We start from the raw sequence: 24230 nt of genomic DNA, 5'->3' as shown, positions 1-24230 counted from the left end.
CCTGTACTGTGATCTGTGCAGTAAACTTACTTTATTTATGTTTATTTTACTTGAGGCTTCAAAGTTGGAAGGGGTAACTGGTTCCCTTTCCATGTTAGAGTTCCCTGTGAATTCTGTAGTTGGCCAGGGGTATTAGCTGTCCTTACTATTTAAATACTGAAGTTACCATATACTTGGTCTTGTTGGACCACACAAGCTGGGGGGGGGGGTGGCCATTGCTGGAGAGCCTGAGGTGGAGGTAAACCTAAGTAAGAGGAGTTAATGTGATGACATATCTGTTATAGTGCACTCAGGAATGAGAGAAAGTATCAGTATTTAGTAAAACAGCCAGAGGCTCCAGTGAGCAGATCAGGAAGGTTAGTGTGGTGTCATCCCAGTCAGCAAATGGTTTGAAGTGGTTAGGCTCAGGAAGAGGATATTCCTAGAGTAATCTACCACTATGATCATTTATTTAGCCCTTTGGACTAGTTCACCTATTAAGTGAAAATTATGAGTGAATGTTGCAAATACTATGCATGGGTAACATCATCAAATCGATGAAACTATCTGAACTATCTATGAAGCGATTGCTGATTGTACAATCTGTGCAGTAATACCAGCAAATATAGTATTAACTTTCAGTTCTATATGTAACCCCACACAGTTATCAGCCTCTAAGAATGCAAACATTTAATTGGTCAAAATTAACATGTGATCTTGACTACTTTTTTGCATATTGATTTGGTTTCTCGCTGCTGTCTTGGTTATTGACCTTGGCCTGTCCTTTGACTACTCTCTGTTTCATCCCGTTGTACTCTCTGGTTCTCTTGCCTGTCCAGAACCTTTGCCCTGGTTCTTTCATTTTAAGACCTAGCAGCATTTGACTAACGGAAGACTCCTACCGAAGCGAAAGGCAGCTATTATAGGCAGACACACGAGCCATGCCAGGAACCTTGGCCCTTGTTCTGGGTTTTGGAAGAACGTGTGTGACACTCAGTGGCGTAACTAGATGTTACTAGGCTAGGCCCCATAGCAAATTAATTTTAGGGCCCCCAAAATATCTAGAGGTTGTCCTGTTTAACAAATATTTAATGAAATTGCATATTAATACAAAAAAAGAAATTGCATATTATCTGTATCTGTATCTCTTGGGCCCCCTGCAGCCGCAGGGTCTGCTTCCTCTGTAGTTACATCCCTGGTGACACTAACTGTCCTCTAACACTGTACTGTCCTGCTTCCTGTCAGCTAATTCAGGCCTCCCTCTAGGGGACTGTAGTAATATCATGGGTTCTGCAAATAACAGTTCTGAGATGTAGACATTCCTGGCAGAGAAGACAACTCAATCACGATTTAAACAATTCCTCATTTGCCAAGATGTAGCAGAGAAGCAAAATGAGTAATTAGTTAGTAATCCCACTTGAGGGCAACCCAGATTGATTTATTTATTGACATAAAACAGAACGGACAGCACAGTTATAGGTCTGACCTGCTCCTGTGAGATTGTGGTATTATATAATTAAAATGAACAGCTAAACATTTTAAGGTTGTCACACCAGTACCTCCTTTTCAGTCTTGTGCCCCATTTTGCCTCCACTCTGTCCTGGTGCCTTGGGGTTTCAGTCCTTTTAACTAATCTACTGAGTGGCAAGATTTTTGGGACAGTTGATTAGTAAAGTCTGGTCAGGTTTTGTGCAAAACTCAAATTTTTCAGGGTTTATTAAAGTCCGATACTGCAAAAAGTCTGAAAATCCACCATCTCAGACCTGCCGAGGTTGTATATGTCAATGGTAGAGGTCCCGATCCTATTTGGAAGTTTCTGTGGTCTACACTGGAATTAGGCCAAAAATCTGAATTTTTCAGGCTTTTCAGGCAAATATCTGAAAAACTTGGGCATTTTGGGAAAATTCGGAAAAAATTTAGCGGGAAAAACTTTCAAAAAAATTGTACGATTCTGTTTTTTGCTCAATTATTATGTAGTTTTACCCTGATCTAATTAAATTTTGCTTTTTTTTATTAATAAATAAGGTCAAATCATGAATTCTAGTTTGTTCTGACTTTTTATTTAAAAAAATCTGAAAAATTCAGATTTTGATAAATAACCCCCTAGGAGTAATTTATTCAGGCCCAGATAAGTGCAGGAGCACTAAAGGATGCAAGACTGGCACTGTAGTGCTAATTTGCAACACTTCTTGCCCTGTTCTAGCTGCAGCCTGCCCCTTGTGCCAACTAAAAAGATCCACTGCTTGGTGCAGACTGGAGCATCTCTTAAAAAATACAATATAATCTGCTGGCACACCTTCTCAGTGGGTGGAAGGAAGATGAGATGGTGAGAAAGGGAGAAAACACACAACTTTTTCACAATTCCTGTTTAATCTGGTCATTCATGCCAACAAGCCAAGTAAATGTAGCAATGGTATTTGGTCATCCCTGAGAACTGACTAGCGCACTAGCCAAACAGAAGGATAGGTGTCAGGTCAATTATTGTGTGATTACCTTTACTGTTTGTGACCCAACCAATTTATTGTGAGAATTTGCCAAATGCTTTGTGCTTGAGGCTAATTTTTATTAACAGTGATGATAGTGTGCTTCCTGCAGATACATCACCTCTTATTTTTATTAATCTCTGGAAATATCATTTAAGTTTCAAATATTTAGTCCTGAGTGTATAAAGTATTGTTTATTTTTGTCATTTGGTACTGAGAGATCTTTAAATATTGGATCCAAATAATATTTATATAGTAATTTTAGGGAGCAGCCTTAAATCTACTCAGTTATTGTATTATTTTTATTATTGTGATACTCTTTTCTTCTGTCCTGTATAGGACACATGGCATTATACAAGACCGAGACATTTTTAGAGTAGAAATAGTATGATTTAGCAAGCACTACTACTTTTCATTGTTTATTTGTTTGAGTTGGTTTTGTTTGTTTTCTGCTAATCCAGCTCTAGGTCTAAACTTCAATAGAGTTTTCCTGTGATAAACAGCATGATACGTTTTTCTCACTGAATTGCATCTGGCACTATGGGAAAATCTGGAATTGAATTCAGATAAGCTTTTTTCAGTGAATTGAATCTGGCCTTTTATGTGCTGGCCTCCCATGTAATTACTTGAAAATGCTTTGAGATTCTAATGGATCAGGAAAAAGGTATTTTTTCGGGAGATTTTGAAGAGATTTACTCTAGCAGATAATTGTATGGGAAACATTTGTGAATAATTAGTGAAAATCAAAGTATCTGCAGATTTTACTTGGATCAGATCCACAATTTGAGGGATATGTTACCTGGACAAAAAATGGCAACAAAATAGCATAGTGTTAATAATGTAGAAATCCATCAGGAAAGAGAAATAAATGCTCCTGAAGTCAAAATAAATCATTTAGGCTGGGTATGTATAAATCATTCATCTGATGAACAGGAGTTTTATTTGACTTTCATTTCTCAGTTGTAAGATAAATCATCTCAAATATTGAAAATCTACTTGCCAGTTATTATGAATGAGGATATACATGCTTATTAATGCATTATGATTAATCCAGCAAAAATGGACATATCACATCATTGGTGTTCTTGTTGTAAAGGAGTTCCATGAACTGTATCTAAAAGAAGGTCATGGAACTCCGGTGTGACTTGCGTTTTACAACTGTGGGTAAATCATCATCTACAGCAAGGATCCCCAACCTTTTGAAGCTGTGAGCAACATTCAGAAGTAAAAGGAGTTGGGGAGCAACACTTGCATGAAAAAATGTGCTTGGGATGCCAAATAAGTGTTGTGATTGGTCATTTGGTAACCCCTATGTGGATATTCAACCTACATTGAGTATCTGTTTGGCAGTACATCTGGTTTTTATGCAACCAAAACTTGCCTCCAAGCCTGGAATTCAAAAATAAACTCCTGCTTTGAGGCCACTGAGAGCAACATCCAAGGGGTTGGAGAGCAACATGTTGCTCACGAGTTACTGGTCGGGGACCACTGATCTACAGGCTCTTTGCTAGGGATGGGCTGTACCTTAATAATGATAGTTCAGATGTTTGGGGGAAAGGAAGGCTAGAAGATTAGAGGAGATTTTGCCAAAAGTTATGCACCCCCAAGTGTGTGTAATCACCTGGTTTCCCACCAGCCCAGTCCAATCCTGTGTCATCTGGTTAGTATTTTAAACCACTTAATATCATTAATAATAACATTCACAGAGACATGCATCCATTTTTGGAAACATCAGGACAAAATGTTGGTGTAAAACAAAATTTAAAATCAGGGAATGGCACCAACTGAAATGCATTATAAAATGGAGGAAAATCAGGGGATGTAAAATTGAGGTTTTTCTGTATGGTGTCATTGGAAGCATAGATGACTGAGTCACATGACAATGCAGTAAATGTAAAAGGACTATGCCTTGTTTTGAAAGGGATAATGAAAATGGTAAAGGCATCGGGGGATGCCTGTATGTTGAGCATGATTTGAAACCCAGTATTAAGAAAGATGTTGTGGAGGAGAATGAGAGGACAGAAGCATCATGGGTTGAAGTTTAAAAGACTAAAAGCAAATAAATGGTAGGAGAATGCTACATACCTGCTTGTGTAAGTGAAGAGAAAGAGGAGCAGCTCATGTTGGAAATAGAAAGGGTTGCAAGATTAGGGCAAGTCATATACAGTATATAGGGGATTTTAATTACCCAGACATTGATTGAAAAAACAATCAACATGAACAAATTTCAGGAAAACAACCTTTAGCACCCTAAAACATTACTTCAGTATGGAGGTAGATGCAGGAGATTTTCAACTAAAACACAGAACAAAAATGGTTGTTATTTAAAAATAGGGTTGGACTGGGGGGCATGGGGCCCTCTGGGGCTGCGGCCTCAGGATCCCCCCTTGGGCACCCTGCCCCCATTTGAGATGCAGAAAGGGTTATTTTGTAATGAGGACTGTGAAGATATGGAATTCTATCTCCGATTGTTGTAGTGATGGACACAGATAGTTTCAAAAATGGGTTGGATGCCTTTTTTGGAAAGTGAGAAATTTACCACAGTTAACTCTAGTACAATGTTGATCCAGGGACTGGTTTGATTGCCCTCTTGGGAGTGAGGAGGACATTTTTTCCCTTGAGATAAATTGGAGATGCTTTTTTGCCTTGCTCTAAATCAAGTAGCTGTTGGGGGCGAGGCTAAATGCAATGGACATGTGTCTTTTTTTACCTCTTTGTTCCAATGAAAGGACATGCAATGAACCGCCAACTATTTACCAATATCCCTAAAAGAAAATCTATGATTGCTGAGACTTCAGGGTAAGTCACAACCCCAGGCCTGCAAATTTTGAACACCTTTTCTATTCAATGGTTGGGCCACCATTTGTGCAATTATGACTTCCATTATAGCCTACAGAGAGTCAGTATTAAGTCAGTCTTGTGTTTACCCATGCAAATTAGAATGGTAAAAGGGACGACTGAATACTTTATTCTTACTGTGTGGAGAGAATAAGTTAATTTGCTTAATAACCAATATGTTTTTTTTTTCAGTTGAGCTTCTAATATGGAAAACGAAATATTTGACTGCTTCCACTGCAAAGAGACCTTGTACGGAAAGAAATATACTATAAAGGATGACAGTCCATATTGTGTTAAATGCTTCGACAGTCTTTTTGCAAACCCCTGTGAACGATGCAAAAAGATTATTGAATGTAATTCTAAGGTAAATGTCACATCACAAAATAGACCGTGTTTCAATTTCTGATTTCTTTATGGACCTTTACTTGAAGATCCAGGATGAATAACTCAAAACCAGTTAAAATAAATCAATTTTGCATTGTGCCTGTGTCTCAACTACAGGTTTGCTATCCATGATATTTTTCACTGTTTTCATTTAGTATTTACTCTTTGTCATACTAAAGAGCCATGCAATAAACTTTAGAAAGGTGGTGCCTACTTTTACTAAAGTACTTTTAGCAAATCAGTATCTACTCCTGTTACACTGCTACACAGACCAATATAATTTCTTGTCTCACCAGAACTGGATTGACAGTTTATTGGCCTACATGGGGCCAAACCAACATCCTACCTGACTGATATCTGGCCAGGGCGAGTTGTAGGACAAGGGTTCTATTTGCCAACTGATTTGGTCCTCTACTGATGGGTTTGGAAAGGCTACTAAATCTGATCATTTAAATGGTGTCCTAATCATGACCTCACCAAGGGGCAGATTTATTAAGGTTCGAATGGTAAATTCCAATTTGATTTTAATTTTTCGAATTTGTTTGTGTCAAAACTCACAAAATTCGAATTTAAAAGCACCAACTTGAAATTCGAATGAGAGATTTAACACACCTCAACCTTGGAAACAGTTCTAATTTGAATATTCGCCACCTAAAACCTGTCGAGTTTATTTAAGTCAATGGCAGAGGTCTGTTGAACCATTTGAATTTGTTATTGCCTTCCGGACATTCGAGTTTTTTTCGGAAGAAAATTCGATTAGAATTTTTATTAGAATTTTCAGGTCAGGGACTATAAGATTGAATATTAGACGTTCGAGTTTTTTTCATAAATAACTTCCAATTCGAGTTGTGAGTACATTCGAATTTATTAGAGTATAAAAAGATTTGCATAAATTTGAAATTGGACCTTTGACAAATAACCCCCTAAATGTCATATGTGTACACTGAGCTTTACATTGCTTAAGATTATATAACCTCGTTCCATTATCCTGAAACAAATTAGACTGTGTTAAATGAAGACCCATTTCGCAAGCCATTGTTTTTAAAATGAGAATAGCTGATACCCCAACGGGTAGCCTAATGGAGTGTGGACTACTAGTTACAGCTTAAGACTTACTGAAAGATTACTAGGCTGCCCCATACTATGTGCATTTTTTTTAGATCACACAAGCAAGCACTTTCTCTGTAAAAGTCCACTCTAGTCTGGAGTGCATATAACCATATGTTACACTATACTGAGAATTAATTTAGACTACAATTTGGATAATTTATATGGGTATCAACCCCCATGCCCAATAAGGTTAGTGTGTAGTAAATTGCATAACGCAGAGAAAATATACCTTTAGCATTATACTTATCTGTAACTGTTTTATCACAATTTCTTGGTGTTTTTTAACTTTTAGAGAAATATTACAAAGTCATGGAACAGTTAATATTTGTGATTAAAGACAAATTACATGTTTTCTTTGAAGGACCTTGCATATAAAGACAGCCATTGGCATGAAACATGTTTCAGGTGCGACAAGTGTGACCATTCCCTGGTGGAGAAACCCTTTGCTGCCAAAGATGAGCTCTTACTGTGCATTGAGTGTTACTCTACTGAATACTCCTCAAAGTGTTTTGGCTGCAGAGCTACCATAATGCCTGGTAAGAGTTAATTAATTTGCTAAATTAGGGATTTTCGTTAGTCACATTGAATTATAATTAATATATAATCAATTTTTTTAATGGGAGGCTATGTAGTAATGACTTGCTATTTTTTTCCCAAGCAGATGTACAAATTAGAGTTTTGTTTGAATTAATTGAATTAATTCACCTCATTATTTTCCTCACGCAGGGCTGATGTATATCGTGTTTTACAAAGACTATCACTGTATGTTCAAATTAATTTTTTTTTTATCTTGGCATTTATTGTTACATAAATCAGGTACAAAGAGAAATAGTAAAATACGGTATATTTATAAATTATTCCATTTAACTAAACGTATCTATTTAATAAATATTTGTAACCTTATGAGCTGTGGTTTGAAAATATTGCAGATGCAGATGAATCTCATACTGGCATTATTATTTTATATTGAATGAATCCTGTTGAAGGCATAAATGTTAGTTTTAAATCTGTATGAATGAATTCATGCTTATGAATTGTTCTGAAAATGCAGTCTTTGTAACCACGGATTCTTCACTTTCTGAAGTATGTGTTTCTTGATGTGCCCTTGTCTCTATAGAAAATTCTTTCTCTTTCTTTTTCTCTTTCTTTGTAATATTGTTAAATATTAAATTAAATATTAATTATTGTATGAAAAACAAGAATGTATCACTCAAAACCCTCATAATCCTGCCCATCTGTTCCACTTCCTGCTGCCTTCTTTCCCAGGCACTCCGCACACTTCATTGTAGGATAGGAACCAATCAGCAGCTAGGTTGACTTGATAGGGAACTGAATCCTGTCTACAGGGCTTAGATTGGCTGTCCCCTTCCTACTATGCTTCTGGCAGGCACCATTAGGACACGCCTACCCCTCATTTGAAACATAGACAAAGATCTATAGGGAGCTCCACTAAAGGGGTAATTTTTAAAGGGGTGGTTTCAGGTAACTTTTAATATGTTATAGAAGGGCCAATTCTAAGCAACTTTTCAATTTCATTATTTATTATTTATAGTTTTATAGTTATTTGCCTTATTCTCCTTACTCTTTGCAGCTTTCAAATGGGCGTTGCTGACTCCCTTCTACAAAACAAATGCTCTGTAAAGCTACAAATGTATTGTTATTGTTACTTGTTATTACTGATCCTTTTATTCATGCCCTCTCCTATTCATAGTCGTCTTTTTTTTTATTTAAATCAATGCGTGGTTGCTAGGGTAATTTGGATCCTAGTTACCAGATTAGTTAATATGCAAATTGAAGAGCTGCTGAATAAAAAGCTAAATAGCTCAAAAACCACAAATAATAAAAAATAAATACAAATTGCAAATTGTCTCAGAATATCACTCTGTACATCACATTAAAAGTTATCTCAAAGGTGAACAACCCCTTTAAAGAACAATAGCCGTTATCTGGAAACCCATTATCTAGAAAGTGCCGAATTATGGAAAGGCCGTTCCCATAGACTCCATTATATACTAATAAACCAAATTTTTAAAAATAATTTCCTTTTTCTTAGTAATAATAAAACAGTACCTTGTACTTCATCCAATCTAAGATATATTTAATCCTTATTGGAAGCCAAACCAGTCTATTGGTTTTATTTAATGTATACCTGATTTTCTAGTAGACTTAAGGTGTATAGATCCAAATTACAGATAGATCCATTATCCAGAAAACGTGAGGTCCTGAGCATTCTGGATAACAGGTCCCATACCTGTATTAATGTTTAGCCCAAAGTAAAATGAGCACTATATATTATTCATTATTGCCCACAATATTAATGTTTTTTTTACTTATCCTATGTCTCCGTTAAGGATAGATACTTAATTTTGTATTAAAATAGAAATAATGTTTGACATTTTCTGTTGTAGGCATATAAAATAAACATGAAGCTCTAAAGTAGTCTAAGGTTTTACTATTAGCTTAATACAGTATATGCAAAGTGGTATGTGTGACTTACAATGACTATAATTCACTGATATGCAATAGGAGTAGTTTTTTGTCTGTTTAGTACTCAAATACATTCTCTTTCTCCTTTGTAGGATCACGGAAAATGGAGTATAATGGAAGTAACTGGCATGAAACCTGTTTTGTTTGCCAAAGTTGTAGAGAGCCAGTAGGAAATAAGCCATTTGTTCCCAAGGAGTCCAAGATATATTGCATGCCATGTTATGAAAAACAATTTGCTAACCAGTGCAAGTCTTGTAGAAAGGTATAAAGACATAAAAATATATTTTAATTCTAATCCTTTAATATAGTGTGAATCTTTGTCCTACTACGGGAATCTAAACCCTGCTGCACTGCAGTGTTCACCGACACCTTACTTGGCTGTGACTGGACAACACATCCCAGCATACTTTAACAAATTCTCAAGGTTGAGCGAGAAGATTGATTTTTTTGTCACATTTTAGATTACTATGAGCTGTTGTGAAGTCACCAGGGTAGTACAGCTGACCATTTTAAACACACTATGTAAGTTTCTATTCTAAGGCTCTATTCATCAATACAAACTAAAAGAGCAGCTGTTCTTTGAAGTACAGGATTCAAAATAATTTACAATTCTTTCAACAGCGATGAGAAAGACGGAGATTTAAAAGTACATGATCCTATTTTATTGCATGTATTCAAAGAGACACTTAAATCATTGCAACTCTCTCTGTACGGCACAGAAATTGTAGTCATGAACTAAAATTCAGTGTTGCAAATAAAACATTTTTGTTTTAACTTAGGCAATCACCAAAGGTGGGATTTCTTTCCAAGAGCAACAGTGGCACAGAGAGTGCTTTGTATGCACGAGCTGCGAGAAAAATCTGGTTGGAGAGAAATCGACTTCTAAAGATGACTCTCCATATTGTGTGGACTGCTTCGACAATCTGTATGCTAAAAAATGTGCAGCTTGTGCAAAGCCTATTACTGGTAAGTGAACCAGAACCCTACTTTGACCAATTTCACTTAGATTGTACATTACACTATAAGAGTGTTGTTCTACATTCTTGCACTATAACTGCCAATATTCTCTAAAATATTATCAGGCCTGGATTATTGCAACTGATCAATTTGATCTAACAGATCCTTTAGTAAGAGTCTGCTCTGTTTATATTTAAAGGGGTGGCTCACCTTTATGTTAACTTTTAGGGGCAAATTGCTAAAGGGCAAATTTTCACCAGCGACCACTTCGCCACACTTCGCGCCACTTCACCAGGCACAAATTAGTTACCACTATGCTAATTCACTAAAATGCATTGCATCTCAGCTAATTTTCACTAGCGTTACTTCTGCAGTGCGAGCCTTTTTATAATGAATTTTCAATAGCGTTCATTTCTGCCTAGCGAAACAACTCTCACGCTTAGGTCAATTTGAATATATAAGTAGTATAGACGTCATTAAAAGAGATGTTGGTGCAAATGCTTGAAGTGGCCACTTATTATAACACATGTCCAAGGAAGCATGTCCAAGGAAAAGATCCTCTTATGCCCTAGACATGAGCCCACCCAAAAACAAATGTGGCATGCCCCTCAAATGTCTGGGAAAAAATGTCCAGTGACATCAGGGTTATATTTTTAAAGCAATACTGAACAATAAAACTTTTTCCCAGCTCTCCAGGGCCCATGGCAATTATAGTTGGAAGCTTTAAGTACATTTTCCTAGCACTGAACTGAAGTTTTCAGTTTATTCCATGTCTTATTACTTTGTAATATAATAATGACAAAATTAACATACTAATCTCTATATAATATATAACAGCAAGATGCCTGACATAGTGCAGACAGTCCACATTCTCTCAGGTGAATTCTCTTGCATCTATGATTGAGGTTTTGGTCAGTAGAATTCTCTGGTGAATTGTTTTGCATAAACTTCCATAGAGAATTGTTGGTCACAGTAGGAGAGCTTAACAGTTGGGTTTAGTTCCCTTTTAAGTGTTGATATTATGGAAAATATGATGTGATTTGTAGTCCAGTAGCAATTAAGTAAACATGGTTTATTAGCAGTGTTGATTGACCTTAAATCCGTTTTTTAAAAGAGCAAAAAAACAAATGTAAACTTAATTTTGAAATCTGACATCGGGCTAGACAGAGTCAGTTTCCCATCTGCCCCCAGTCATGTGACTTGTGCTCTGATAAACTTCAGTCACTGTTTAATGCTGTACTGCAAGTTGGAGTGATATCACCCCCCTCCCCTTCCCCCCCAGCAGTCCATCAGCAAAGCAATGGGAAGGTAACCAGATAGCAGCTCCCTAAAACAAGATAACAGCTCCTTAGTAGATATATTACTTAACAGTAAAAATCCAGGTCCCACTCGGACACATTCAGTTACATTGAGTAGGAGAAACAAGAGCCTGAATGAAAACACATGAGCAGGCAAAATTACCTGAGATGGCTGCCTACACAATATTACAACTAAAAAAAATACACTTGTTGGTTCAGGAATGACATTTTATTTGTAGAGTGAATTATTTGCAGTGTAAACAGTGTCATTTAGAAATAAAAACGACACCATAAAAATCATGACAGAATCCCTTTAAGTAATCATCCAGCATAGTGTTGCTTCACTTAAAAGTTGTTGGGTATACTGGGAGCTAGTATTCTACTCATATTTCATACTTCCAGACAAACTTTGAAATGACACACAGCTGAAAGTGGTTTATGGATATGGTCAAGAAAACTTAAAACAGTCCCAGATTCTATATAAGCCTCTGTAGTGAGAGCTAAGACAACAGAGAATGATGGGAAGCAGAAATCCCTTTGAAGATGTGTCTAGCATATTCTCTTGCAGAGCAAGTAAAAGCAAATATAAGGAAACTAATTCATACAAATGCATATTCAAATCAAGCAAATCCCTTAAAAACCAGTGAATTGATAATTGCTGCATTTGCATTGCAAATAAATCAAATCTTAAAAAAATTTGCGGTATCTGAAGCAACAAGTTAGTTATAGCAGGAAATATTTTGCTAATTGTTTGGCATGATTACAAAATTGCAACGTGCTTCTATATTTACTAATCTCTACCACCAATAGAAACTGTTAATCCAAATTACTGTACTTGGATAGTAAACGAGGTTTAGTTTTATAATAAGCACAATATCAACTTTTTTTGTTAAAGAGGTTGAGTAGCTCCCCATCATCTTTTCTGCAAAGGGATCAACATACAATATACTGTACAGTATATGCAAAATATATAATATACAGTATATATACAATGTCGTATTTTGGTCTGACGCCACCCTAGGCATTTTGTTATCCCTGTAGCAGCAGGTTCTATGACAGGCAAATGTAATTTCTGTTTGATGATTTGCAAAGACCCCCAAGATTAGCTTCCCATCGGTGGCCCAGGGCACACTGAGCATGTGCAGTGTCACTGACACTCCTAACAAAATCCAAAACGGTAGCTTATGTGCACAACTTTGGAGGCCTGGATCATTATTGTTATTAAGATGCTGACCTTTCAGGCTGGTGCAGTATGTTCAGTATATAAAATATAGTATTTCTAAGCATTTGGCGGAATATTAGCCCTAACTGACCTATGCAAAAAGGGCAGGAAAGACTATAAAGAGCCACACGAGTGAAAAAAGAAGTCACAACTTCAAATCGTATAACGAAAAATCACATGGTTTTAATGGATTCTGTTTTGACCAGGCTGAATCCTGCTAAAAAAGGAAGAATCCTGGCCAAATTCAGAACTAAATCCTGAATTCGGTGTATCCCTATTTTTTGTGTTTAGTTCTCATTTAATAGATGTATCCTGTTTGTCTACTAAAGTAACCAGCACATCTATTTCTGTTTAGGGCAAGGTGGAGCCAAGTACATCTCTTTTGAGGACCGTCAGTGGCACCACGATTGTTTCACCTGCGCGAAATGCTCCAAATCACTCGTTGGAGAGAAATTCCTTACTCAGCAGGATGATGTACTGTGTCCTGCCTGTGGATCAGCCATATAAATGTGAATTGTCTTCCCTTCTCTGATTTCTTATATTCATTACTACTTCAATTCTTGTAACCTTGGGCACATTTTATGTCTTTTATTCTTTCAAATTTTTGGCAGGCCTGACATTTTTTATAAAAATGCTATGAAACAATAATGGTACCTTTTTAGTTGTATATTATTTTGGCTGGAATAAAACCTTTCAATTCAAGAAGCAATAAAATATGTCAGTGCTTGACTTTAAATGTTAAAACCTGGGAGGACGGCTACAGTTCAGTGACTCAGTAGATGGGCTTATTTATGAGACTGCCACATTTATACAGGCAAATAATAACTACTAGTTATCATGCATAATAAAGCTAATAGACGATAGAGAAGGTCAATCTAGAATAGAGCCTCAGTATATCTCCTCTGCGGTAACACCAGTCTCATTTTGGGACAAAGACATACAGTATGCAAATGCTATGTGATCTTTAAAGCACTTCTTTCAACCTAATTCCATCCTCTCCATAACACCAATTCTGATGCCTTTTTTCAGATGGGCTATTAAGGTAAACTGTATATATGTAAGGGTTTTAAAAATAATAGAAAATGATATAAGAGGTCATAGTATAGAAAGTGCAAAAACAGATGCAATAACCCATTTTTTGAGCTCCAAAAGAAATCATTAGACCAGCACTCGCCCCCTTCAATACAAAGCTGTCTGTGTTTGGCAGTGCTGTATTTAAGAAGGGTGGGCAAGCACATAGGTACCCCCCACCCCCTAACGTATGGTGGAGGGAGCAGCTTGCATCAGGGTTCTGCGTTTTCATCCAACAGTCGGATAAATGTAGTTCTTACTTGCGATTTCTCCTTCACTTCCTGCATCTTTAGGACATCCGACACGTCGCATGCATTTTGGCGCAAGACGACGCGTCGGCTCGAGCCGCACCATGGAGTTCCTCCCTAAGGCTGTGGTCTGCACCTCCTGCCAGATTTTTTTCATCCAGCTCAAGGTACAGACTTCAGCCAGACTGGAGGAAAAGTGCTTGTTGAATGAACACTGGCCAGGGGCCGATTCACTAACTTCGAGTGAAGGATTCGAAGTTAAAAAACTTCGATTTTCGAAGGTTTTTTTGGGCTACTTCGACCATCGAATGGGCTACTTCGACCTTCGACTACGACTATGAATCGAAGGATTCGAACTAAAAATTGTTTGACTATTCGACCATTCGATAGTCGAAGTACTGTCTCTTTAAAAAATACTTCGACCCCCTAGTTCGCCATCTAAAAGCTATGGAAGTCAATGTTAACCTATGGGGAAGGTCCCCATCGGCTTGGCTAACTTTTTTTGATCGAAGGATATTCCTTCGATCGTTGGATTTAAATCCTTTGAATCGTTCGATTCGAAGGATTTAATCGTTCTATCGAAGAAATAATCCTTCGATCGTTCGATCGAACTATTTTCGCTAAATCCTTCGACTTCGATATTCAAAGTCGAAGGATTTCAATTCCTAGTCGAATATCGAGGCATAATTAACCCTCGATATTCGACCCATAGTGAATCGGCCCCTAAGGCATGTGCTGTTGCACCCTAAAGTGCTCTACGCTTCTTCTCCCTAGTCTGTACAGGTATAGGATCCATTATCCAGAAACACGTTATCCTCAAAACTCTGAATTTGAAAAAGGTTGTCCCTCATAGACTCCATTTTATCCAAATAATCCAAATTATTAAAATTGATTTCCTTTTTCTCTGTTATAATAAAACAATACCTTGTACTTGATCCAAACTAAGATACAATCAATCTTTATTGGAAGTAAACCCAGCCTATTGTGTTTATTTAATGTGTACATGATTTTTAGTAGACTTCAGTAGATCCAAATTACAGAAAGATCCCTTATCCAAAAAAACCCATGTCCCAAGCATTCTGGATAACAGGTCCCATACCTGTAGTACATGATCCCTATATTCTTTGCAAAGGAACAGTAACAACAAAAAATAAAGGTTAAAGGGATACTGTCATGGGAATTTTTATTTTTCAAAATGAATCAGATAATAGTGCTACTCCAGCAGAATTCTGCACTGAAATCCATTTCTCAAAAGAGCAAACAGATTTTTCGTTTCGAGCGACTTTGAAAAACGTATCACCGCGTGTGAATAGGCGCAGGTGACTTTAGTGCTAGCGGGTGCAAGATACTAGCAAGCCATTCAGGGAGATTAGACGTGGCGATTAGTCGCCAGGCGACCAATCTCCCTGAAATCTTCCTGTGTGGCCTAGCCCTAAAGAGTGATTGGAGTTTATCAGAGCACAAGTCACATGACTTGGGGCAGCTGGGAAATTGACAATATGTCTAGCCCCATGTCAGATTTCAAAATTAAAAATGCCATTGTGATTGGATAAGTGGAAGAGTTTATATGCTGAGAACTTCCCACTCCAGTCAGTTGAACTGAAGAAGCTGCTCGGATGAGTAGTGAAACGTCTTCATTGATTACTCAGCAAGTCCAGTTGTTTTTAGATTTACCTATACTAGATATACCATGACCTGGATGAATGAAAATCTTCATAGTCATTCAGTTACATTGAGAAGGAAAAACAGCAGCCTGCCAGAAAGCATTTCTCTCCTAAAGTACAGGCACAAGTCACATGACTGGGTCAGCTGGGAAATTGACAAAATGTCTAGCCCCATGTCAGATTTCAAAACTGAATATAAAAAAATCTGTTTGCTCTTTTGAGAAATGGATTTCAGTGCAGAATTCTGCTGGAGTAGCACTATTAACTGATGCGTTTTGAAAAAAAAATGTTTTCAGATGACAGGATCTCTTTAACTAGCAGATAACAGGCTCTGTAGAACACCATTGCATTCTACATAGCTTATGTGCAATCTGCTGTGTAACCTGATCCTTTTCTCCTTTGAATGGCTGCCCCCATGGCTACACAGCAGTTTATTTCTATAAACTATAGTAGTGCTCCTGAAGCAAACACACAGCTTTGCCTGTGCAGAGCAACAGTACATTCAATTTTCATTACTGTAAAACACTTTCATTCTTTTGGTGTTAATGTTCCTGTTAGGTCAATGCTTTCCCAGCTACTAACATGTGACGAGTCTCTGGGGAAACATATGCGCTGCAGAGTTACTTCAGGAAGTAATGGCGGTATCCGACATGCATCATTAATGGTGATATTGATCACAACACTCCTCAGGATATTGAGGGGTTAATGAATCTGGAGCCACATGTTTGGTTAGATCTTCTAAACAATCAATACAGCATTGCCGCCAACAGACAAAATAAAGCCCAATTCCATTGTTTTTTTTTATCTGTAGTTTGTCTCTTCAACATGGAATGGACACTTATAATAAGGTTAAAAGCAAAAATATAATATGATAATCTGGCAGGAAATTAAAAAAATTCAGTCTATCACCATACAGTAAATAATGGCTATACATGTATATGGAAATGCATATACTTTGGTACAAATAAATCATATTCAGCAAAGTTATGTGAGTCTTTATAAGAACTATAACTTTAAGTTTTTTAACCTTGTATATGGTTACAATTAACAAGAAATTTGTATTTGTTGTAATAAAGTTTGCCCCCATTTTGCTGATTATAGGCAGTCCCATAGGATAATTAAATCCTGAATTGGGGATGACAAGGCTTCCTTGTTATTCTATATCTCAGATACTGCTGTATGACAATGAGAGGCATGTATTTCATTTTACAGACATTGCTTCATTTTAAATACCAAAGAATTTTGGGTTTTAGATTGTACAACACATTTCTAAGGTTTGGTGCATCTCCTGCTACACAGCGCCCCCTGCAGTTGAAATTGTGGGACTTTAATGTTTAGAATTGTAAAGGCAGATTCAAAATGAAGTGGAACCAAAAAAAGAATAGAAGGGGCCCCTCAGATGTAACTGGGAATTGGTTGGGAGATAAATACTGTACCGTGTCTCCTGCATGGTTATGCAATATACAGAATTCACATCATTATTAGGAATGGATAATGTACATGCTTGTACCAGTGTAACAATAAAATCATAAGCCTGGATTAATCTTGATTCATCTATTTTGCACCCAGGGGCAGTTTGAATTTGTATAGTTTTTTGAGCTAAAATCCCCTAATGAAAAAAAATGACATTTAAAATCTGGCATATTCATGTAAAAGTCCTAGAGAAAATATATGCATTTTTTCTTTTTTCAAATTGAGTTTTTCCAAATTTTTTAATTGACCTTGTGAGACTCAGATTAAGCCCATTTGAGTTTGGTAAATTTTCAAGCTTTTTCAGAAAAAACTTTTTGAAAGCTGGAAAAAGGCAGAAGAAAATAGCCGATAGTTCAAAAACTATATACGGGAAAAAAAATTAAGATCAACTGAAAGTTGCTAAGAATAGGGCATTCTTTAAGATTCTAACTATTATAGGGGGCTTACCCTTTAGATTACTTTAAAAGGATATTCATTATAAAATTATTTTTAGGGTGATGAATACATTGCTTTGCCGACACAATTTGTAATTGACTGTTTTTCATAGTATAGGATTTTTTTGTCCTTCTAATTTGTACTCTTGATGATCAGCAGTGTATACTGACCCTTTCGTTGCATAATACTTAATATAGAAAAGTTATTCAATGATTATGTATTTCAACTTTTTGAATGCTGTCTAGCTTCAAGATGACCCAGAGCAAGGTGAAAAAACCCGACCTGAAATTGAGCCAGTTTTAGAGTCCCTGGTTCTATTGAAAGCAAACCTTGAAGGAGAAGGACAGTTGGAATCACTGGGGTGCCAAGTTGCTAGTCAACTCCATGCCCCCCAACCTCATTGATTGTAGTCACTAAGTTCCTACCCTGGGTCAGTGCTCCTCTTCTTCAACAAATGCACCAGCCTGTGGTACTTCATTTGCTGTTCAGTTTACTGAGCTGGGGGCATGAAGAGTTTATAAAGCGTAGAAAATGTTTGGAACAACATAAGTGCTCATTCATGCTTCTTACTTTGGGTTGGTTTAGACTGGATTGGCCCTGACCTCAACTCCACTAAACACTTAACCTGCAGGATGAATGGGAACCCTGACTGTGAGCCAGGCCTGATCAGTGCCCAGCCAAATCAATAATGCTCTTGTGGAAGCAAAGCCTTCCCAGAAGAGTGGAGGCTGTTAAAGCAGCCACAGGAGTATTGAATTCATATTAATAACCTTAGTTTGGGAAGGAGATGTTGAACAGGCAGGTGTCAACAAACATTTAGCCATTGAGCTTATATTGTATTTAGGAACAAACCTTTTTCACCCAGCACAATTTTGATGCGAAATTCGTAGTTTCACCACCAGCAACATTTTTGTGAATCCACACTAGAATTTCTGTTGCACCTGATTTAGACAAGATCTAGAATGAACAATATTGCCAGAGAAGCTGCCACCATGTTTGGAAGAAATTGGCAACATGGAAGTCTTTTTTTTTTATGAAGAACAGTTGTAGTATAGTAAAAAGGAGCTCCTCTAACAAGGTGGGCATATGTAGATGTTATTGCACACCTAAAGCAAAGTAACCACAATGTAATTTTACATGTCCAGTGACTCTAAAGCATTCAGTGAAATTTTGTGAAATTTTCCAAGGCTCTTTATACTTTTAGATGAGATGCCAAAAATGTCATCACTAATTAATTAATTAATGTAATTAACATTCATGTGTATCAGTTGGGCACAAGTTCAGACTGGACCAGCGGGACACCGGAAAAAAACCTTGCTGGGCCCCCAGCTCTTGTGGGCCCAGATCCGCACCCAGATTTGCAAAATTCTCTCTGCCGCTATCTCCCTTTTGCCAGCGGCCGCGGCAAAATATAGTGCACATGCTGCATCACCTGCGCAGCAGGGGAGGCCCTGGACAGCAGCCCTGATGGGCCCAGGACCCCCAGTCCGACCCTGGTGGGGCACAATGACATTATATCTAATTAGCTTTTATTCAGCCTTTCCCTTTCCATTTACACAGACCTGTGTACATTCAGCCTGAAGGTCAAAGTTGATCTAAACACTATTACACTTAATACCCACACTGAACTACATGCTGAATTACAAACCCCAGCAATGCCATAAAATATTATCAAGTTAAGGCATTCTACCTCCTGATTTGTACAAGGAAGATTTACCAATCCACTGTACAATGAACTGCTCCATCTTTCAAAGCTTAAGAAAGGCTGCAGCTAGGGGCAGGGGGGGGGGGTTTGTTTATACAGTGCTTTACACTTTAACTACTGTGAAAAAGAGAGACTATATCTGGATGCCTTTTCACATATTTCATTAAATGTGACCAAGATTATCTAAACTGAGATCTGTTATGCTCTGTCTATATATATATTCGGCACTGCAGGGTTTCAGTCACAATCTTGGTATGGAATCCAGCAGTTTTCATACTTGTACATCTGGGACATTTTGGGGAAACTGTGTCGGTTATTGAAAGTTCCAGTATTATATGCCATACTATAGTGCAGATTGTCAAGTATTCAAAAGTAATGGTTAAGAAGATGGGTACAGCCATGTAATATTGTATAGAGAAAAGTTGTCTACACTGATTGTAGATGGAGTGAAGGAATATAAGAATATCTAAAATGTATTATTATAATTCATTATTGTCACAACCAGGCATGTTTCAGGGTGTAACGCCCCTGAGGCGGCATTCGCAATGCTGCCCCCCCCCCTGTCCATCAGGATTACACTAAGATCGCTGACGGGGGTCCGGTTTCATAACCAGAAATCCGGCTTTTGAAGTTACCAGGAGTGGCTTTTTGCCAACCCTGGTAACTTCTGGGGAGCTGCCGCCTGAGGGAAGGTGCTCACCTTGCTTCATGGCAGAAACACTCCTGGTCACAACATGCCAGGGATTATGATTTTGTTGAACATCTATCTGGGAGGGAGAGCTGCTACTGTATATGGTGAGAAGCTGATTGACAGGATGAGACAGTGACAGGACAAGATTGTTTCTAAGCAGAATATAGCAGCTGAACAGTTCAACAATGCTGGTTTGCTAATTTAATAGAACTTCATTTATTAGAAAGTTTAATACTGTATATAGCTCCCTTGACTGTACAATTGTGTGTTTGTGTGCTTCAAGTACTTTCCGTTTCATTTTGTCAAGCTGAAGAACAGACCATAGCTCTCCAAAAGTTGCAACATTTCTTTATCGTTAGCCAGTAAAAGTGCAGGGTTGGTTTCTTAGAAATAGATATAGCAAAGTAAATTTATTATGTACCACTAGGGTGCAGCAAAGCTGAGCAAATTGTTCATGGTAAAAAAAAGAAACACTATAGTAGATCCTACATGATATTTCCTGTGGTTAACTGGCCTTTAAAAAAAAAAAAATTAAAAAAAAATTAAAAATTAAAAAAAAATATATATATATATATATGAGAGGCGTCATTCTCTCAGATTGTAGACACTTTTTCACGTAGGACGTTGATCTAATGATGTAGCATATGTCACTTATGATATGCACACCTCTCAATAACATCACCAGTTTGCATTTTGCGCCTCTTTGGGCTATATTAAGGGTTATTATGTGTGTATATGCACTTCCTGAGGAAGCTGAAAATTTGAAGTAAATAAAAATACTTTTTTTTCTGTGAGTTGGTTTTGGTTGTATTGGATATTTATCTATGTTTTAACCAGCACCCAGGCAGTGATCTTGTTTTTTTGAGTGCACCATAAGGTAAGAGATGGAAATGACGCGACACGACTTTCGGATGCAGACGTTCCTGTTGCTTACCTTATTTCCGTTGCATCCGACTTTACGCCAGCTATTTGCGCCGATATCGCCCATGGAGTTCTACCCTTAATCAGTCCCAGTCCAACCAGAATGGATAGACAAATTATGTGTGCACAGACACATTTTTGCAGACTAACATATATAGTTCTTTAAAACAATACCATCTTCCTGTTATCTAAACTAGATGACTGTTCACTTTCCCATTATCATAAAGCACCAAAGTCCAACCCCCCCCCACTGTATTCTTTTGATTGCAAGCTCTCATAAGCAGGACCTTTCCCTGCTGTATCCAGACAATATGAGAATGCAACTGCATCTATTCTATTATGTTTGTCTGTATATGCTTTGTATTTGAATTCCCTTACTCTGTAAAGCACTGCAGGAGAGAATGACACTACATACAGTAAATAACAATAATAATAAGTAATGAAAAGGAAGTAGTATGTGTGCCCTTGACTGGAATAGCTTAAAGGAATAGTTCAGTGTGGAAATAAAAACTGTGTAAATAGATAGGCTGTGCAAAATAAAAAATGTTTCTAATATAGTTAGTTAGCCAAAAATGTAATGTATAAAGGCTGGAGTGAACAGATGTCAAATAAAACAGCCAGTATCCAACTTCCTGCTTTTCAGCTCTATAACTCTGAGTTAGTCAGCGACTTGAAGGGGGGCCACATGGTACATTTCTGTTCAGTGAGTTTGTAATTGATCCTCAGCATTCAGCTCAGATTCAAGAGCAAAAGAATTGACCCATGTGGCCCCCCCTCAAGTCTCTGATTGGTTACTGCCTGGTAACCAGGGTAACCAGTCAGTGTAAACCAAGAGAGCTGAAAAGTAGTGCTCTGACTGACTTGTTATACATCCACTCACTCCAGCCTTTATACATTACATTTTTGGCTAACTAACTATATTAGAAACATTTTTTATTTTGCACAGCCTATCTATTTACCCAGATTTTATTTTTACACTGAACAATTCCTTTAAGCAGGGCTTTGTGCTACGTAATTCATTGGCTGAATTCACTGCACCTTGATTACATTGCATTCAGGTTCCATGCCACCCACACACTGGTGTCCAGGACACAAACATGCTCACATTAGTCAGCAGATAAAAGTTAAATGGGCATATGGAGAGCATGTTGCCCAAAAGCCAGTTGGCATAGTGCTAAGGGGAAAACATAAATAGCCTGAGCTGTGAGTTTGAATCAGGGCAAACTATGATTTCCCCCCTTTCTTTATAAGCAGCATTTTTGGAGAATGTATTTAAGTTTAAATGATAAACTAGTTAGAATCACTGGAGTTAGTAGATGATTTCTTTGTTCACAGGGTAAATGCAGGTGTCCAAAGTTTATGAAAAATAGAGCATGTGTAGCAGAGACACAAACATTAAAGGGTCAATAAACTCTGCTGCACTGCACTGCTCAACCACACGTTACACTGTGGGTGTTGCTTTACTACAATCACAGAATACTTTAATAAAAGTTAAAGCATGCAGGAAGCAGCAGTCTGACAACCCCAGGGTTATATTCTTACGGCAATATATTGCAAGTTGTGATCCACCTGCATTCTGTGCTTACAAGTGCCTGTGTGAGTATGGGCTCATTGAAAAGAATAGAACAGGTTTATGCTACGCTCCCTTGCGGTCAATCGCATTAAAACTGACCTCAGGGGAACAAAGCCAGAAACACTTATGTGTAAGAGCCTTAATAAAACATTTCCTCAGTCCTCTATTGCTGGCAGGTGCATATGGGCTTTGTTCCTGCAACTGCAGTTGGAAGCTTTAAGCAGTTTTCTAGCGCTGCACAAGTCTGCCCGTTATCCTTATGTCTGATTACAGTGTAATAAAATGAAGCCAAAATGATCTAGTAATATGTAAAGTAATATAAGATAACAGCAAGAAGACTGTATGTAGGTTCATGGGTAAATTCTCTTGCATCTATAGTACATTTTTTACATGTTTTCCATGTGTAATTTATTTTATCCTTATTATCTATAGGAAACTAGCAGGTGCAGTCTGCCTCTGAGTAAACTTGGACCAGAGCCGGGCCAACCCGGCCAGGCGCCCTAGGCAGCCTGGCGGGCCAAGGTGCCGGCTCTGTGCGCGCTCTACTGCGCATGCGCAAAAGTGCGCTCCAGTGCGCATGCGCGAAATGTGTGCGCGCATGCGCAGAAACGCATTTATGCGGAAGATGCCAGTGCCAGTCGAGGAGAGACGGGACCGGACACGGGGTAGGCGACAGAGCAGGTACGTGCCTGGTGCCCCCTCAGCTTTGCGCCCTAGGCACGTGCCTACTCTGCCTACCCCTAGTTCCGGCCCTGACTGGGACCCATGGGCATCCAGTTGGACAGCCCTGTTGTAAGTGAAAGTAAACTTAATGATAGCAACTAAAAAATCATACTCCCCCTTTCTGAGATTTAAAAGCATAAAGAAAAAGATTGAACTATAATTTAAAAATGTTAGACCATTGCAAGATGTCTCATATTGCTTTAGTAGGATGATAACTGTTGGGTAGGGTTGCCACCTCACCCCTTTAAAACCGAACACATATGGAATCCACAGCCTGCACGGCTAATTAGCAATTCATTTAAATACATGCTGTACACTGAACTGATTTAGGGCTCTTACACACGGCCATTTTTGACTGTGCTCCCCTGCGTTGCACTTTCTTCCGTTAACTCAATTATTTTGAAGGGGGCTGTACTCACACAGATACATTTAAGTATCAAACGCAAGTTGGGATGCAGCATGTTGCGTTTCACTTGCGTTCAGCGCATAAATGCACTCCCCTACGGCTGAACGGAAGAAAGCGCAAAGCAGGGGAGCACAGGCAAAAACGGCCATGTGTAAGAGCCCTTATGTGCAGCCATGCATCCTGCATCTAAATGAATTGCTAATTACCCATGCAGGCTGTGAATTCCACATGTGTTCAGTTTTAAATGGGTGAGGTGGCAACCCTACTGTTGGGGTAACCTTTCAAATCTATAATGTAGGTAGGTAAGTATGTACATAGGTAGGTAGGCAGGGTGGAGGATTGTTGCACAAGGGGTAGCTTTAATATTTTGTGTGCTCACTTTGATGTACTTGTGCTTTGTGTTGTTAGTTAACATGGTGAATAGCAGAGGTTGAAAGGAAACCCAGATTTTATGCTTGCTGGCATGTAGGGAGGAGGCTTTTATCCCTTAGTAATGACTTGACTTAAAATGTAACTTAAGGCTGCTTTAAAGACACAAATATAAAATAAGGGGGAGAAAACC

The 24230-nt window shown here is 38.0% G+C and overlaps 1 protein-coding gene across 2 annotated transcripts in view; it reads left to right on the top strand.

The window, feature by feature from the left end:
* Window positions 1-13467, top strand: part of fhl5.S (four and a half LIM domains 5 S homeolog) — a 33398-nt gene extending 19931 nt beyond the window's left edge. For both annotated transcript variants that reach the window (XM_041564639.1, XM_018265423.2), the window contains exons 2-6: window positions 5493-5664; window positions 7156-7330; window positions 9374-9543; window positions 10061-10247; window positions 13114-13467. In XM_041564639.1, the coding sequence (XP_041420573.1) occupies window positions 5506-5664; window positions 7156-7330; window positions 9374-9543; window positions 10061-10247; window positions 13114-13265 (843 nt within the window). In that variant the 5' untranslated portion in view covers window positions 5493-5505 and the 3' untranslated portion in view covers window positions 13266-13467. The remainder of the gene's footprint in view (window positions 1-5492; window positions 5665-7155; window positions 7331-9373; window positions 9544-10060; window positions 10248-13113) is intronic.
* Window positions 13468-24230: the final 10763 nt, after the last annotated feature.

This window comes from Xenopus laevis, chromosome 5S (assembly GCF_017654675.1).
Source record: "Xenopus laevis strain J_2021 chromosome 5S, Xenopus_laevis_v10.1, whole genome shotgun sequence".
In the NCBI taxonomy this organism is placed as follows: Eukaryota; Metazoa; Chordata; class Amphibia; order Anura; family Pipidae; genus Xenopus; species Xenopus laevis.
This window is presented reverse-complemented; position numbering and strand designations above follow the sequence as displayed.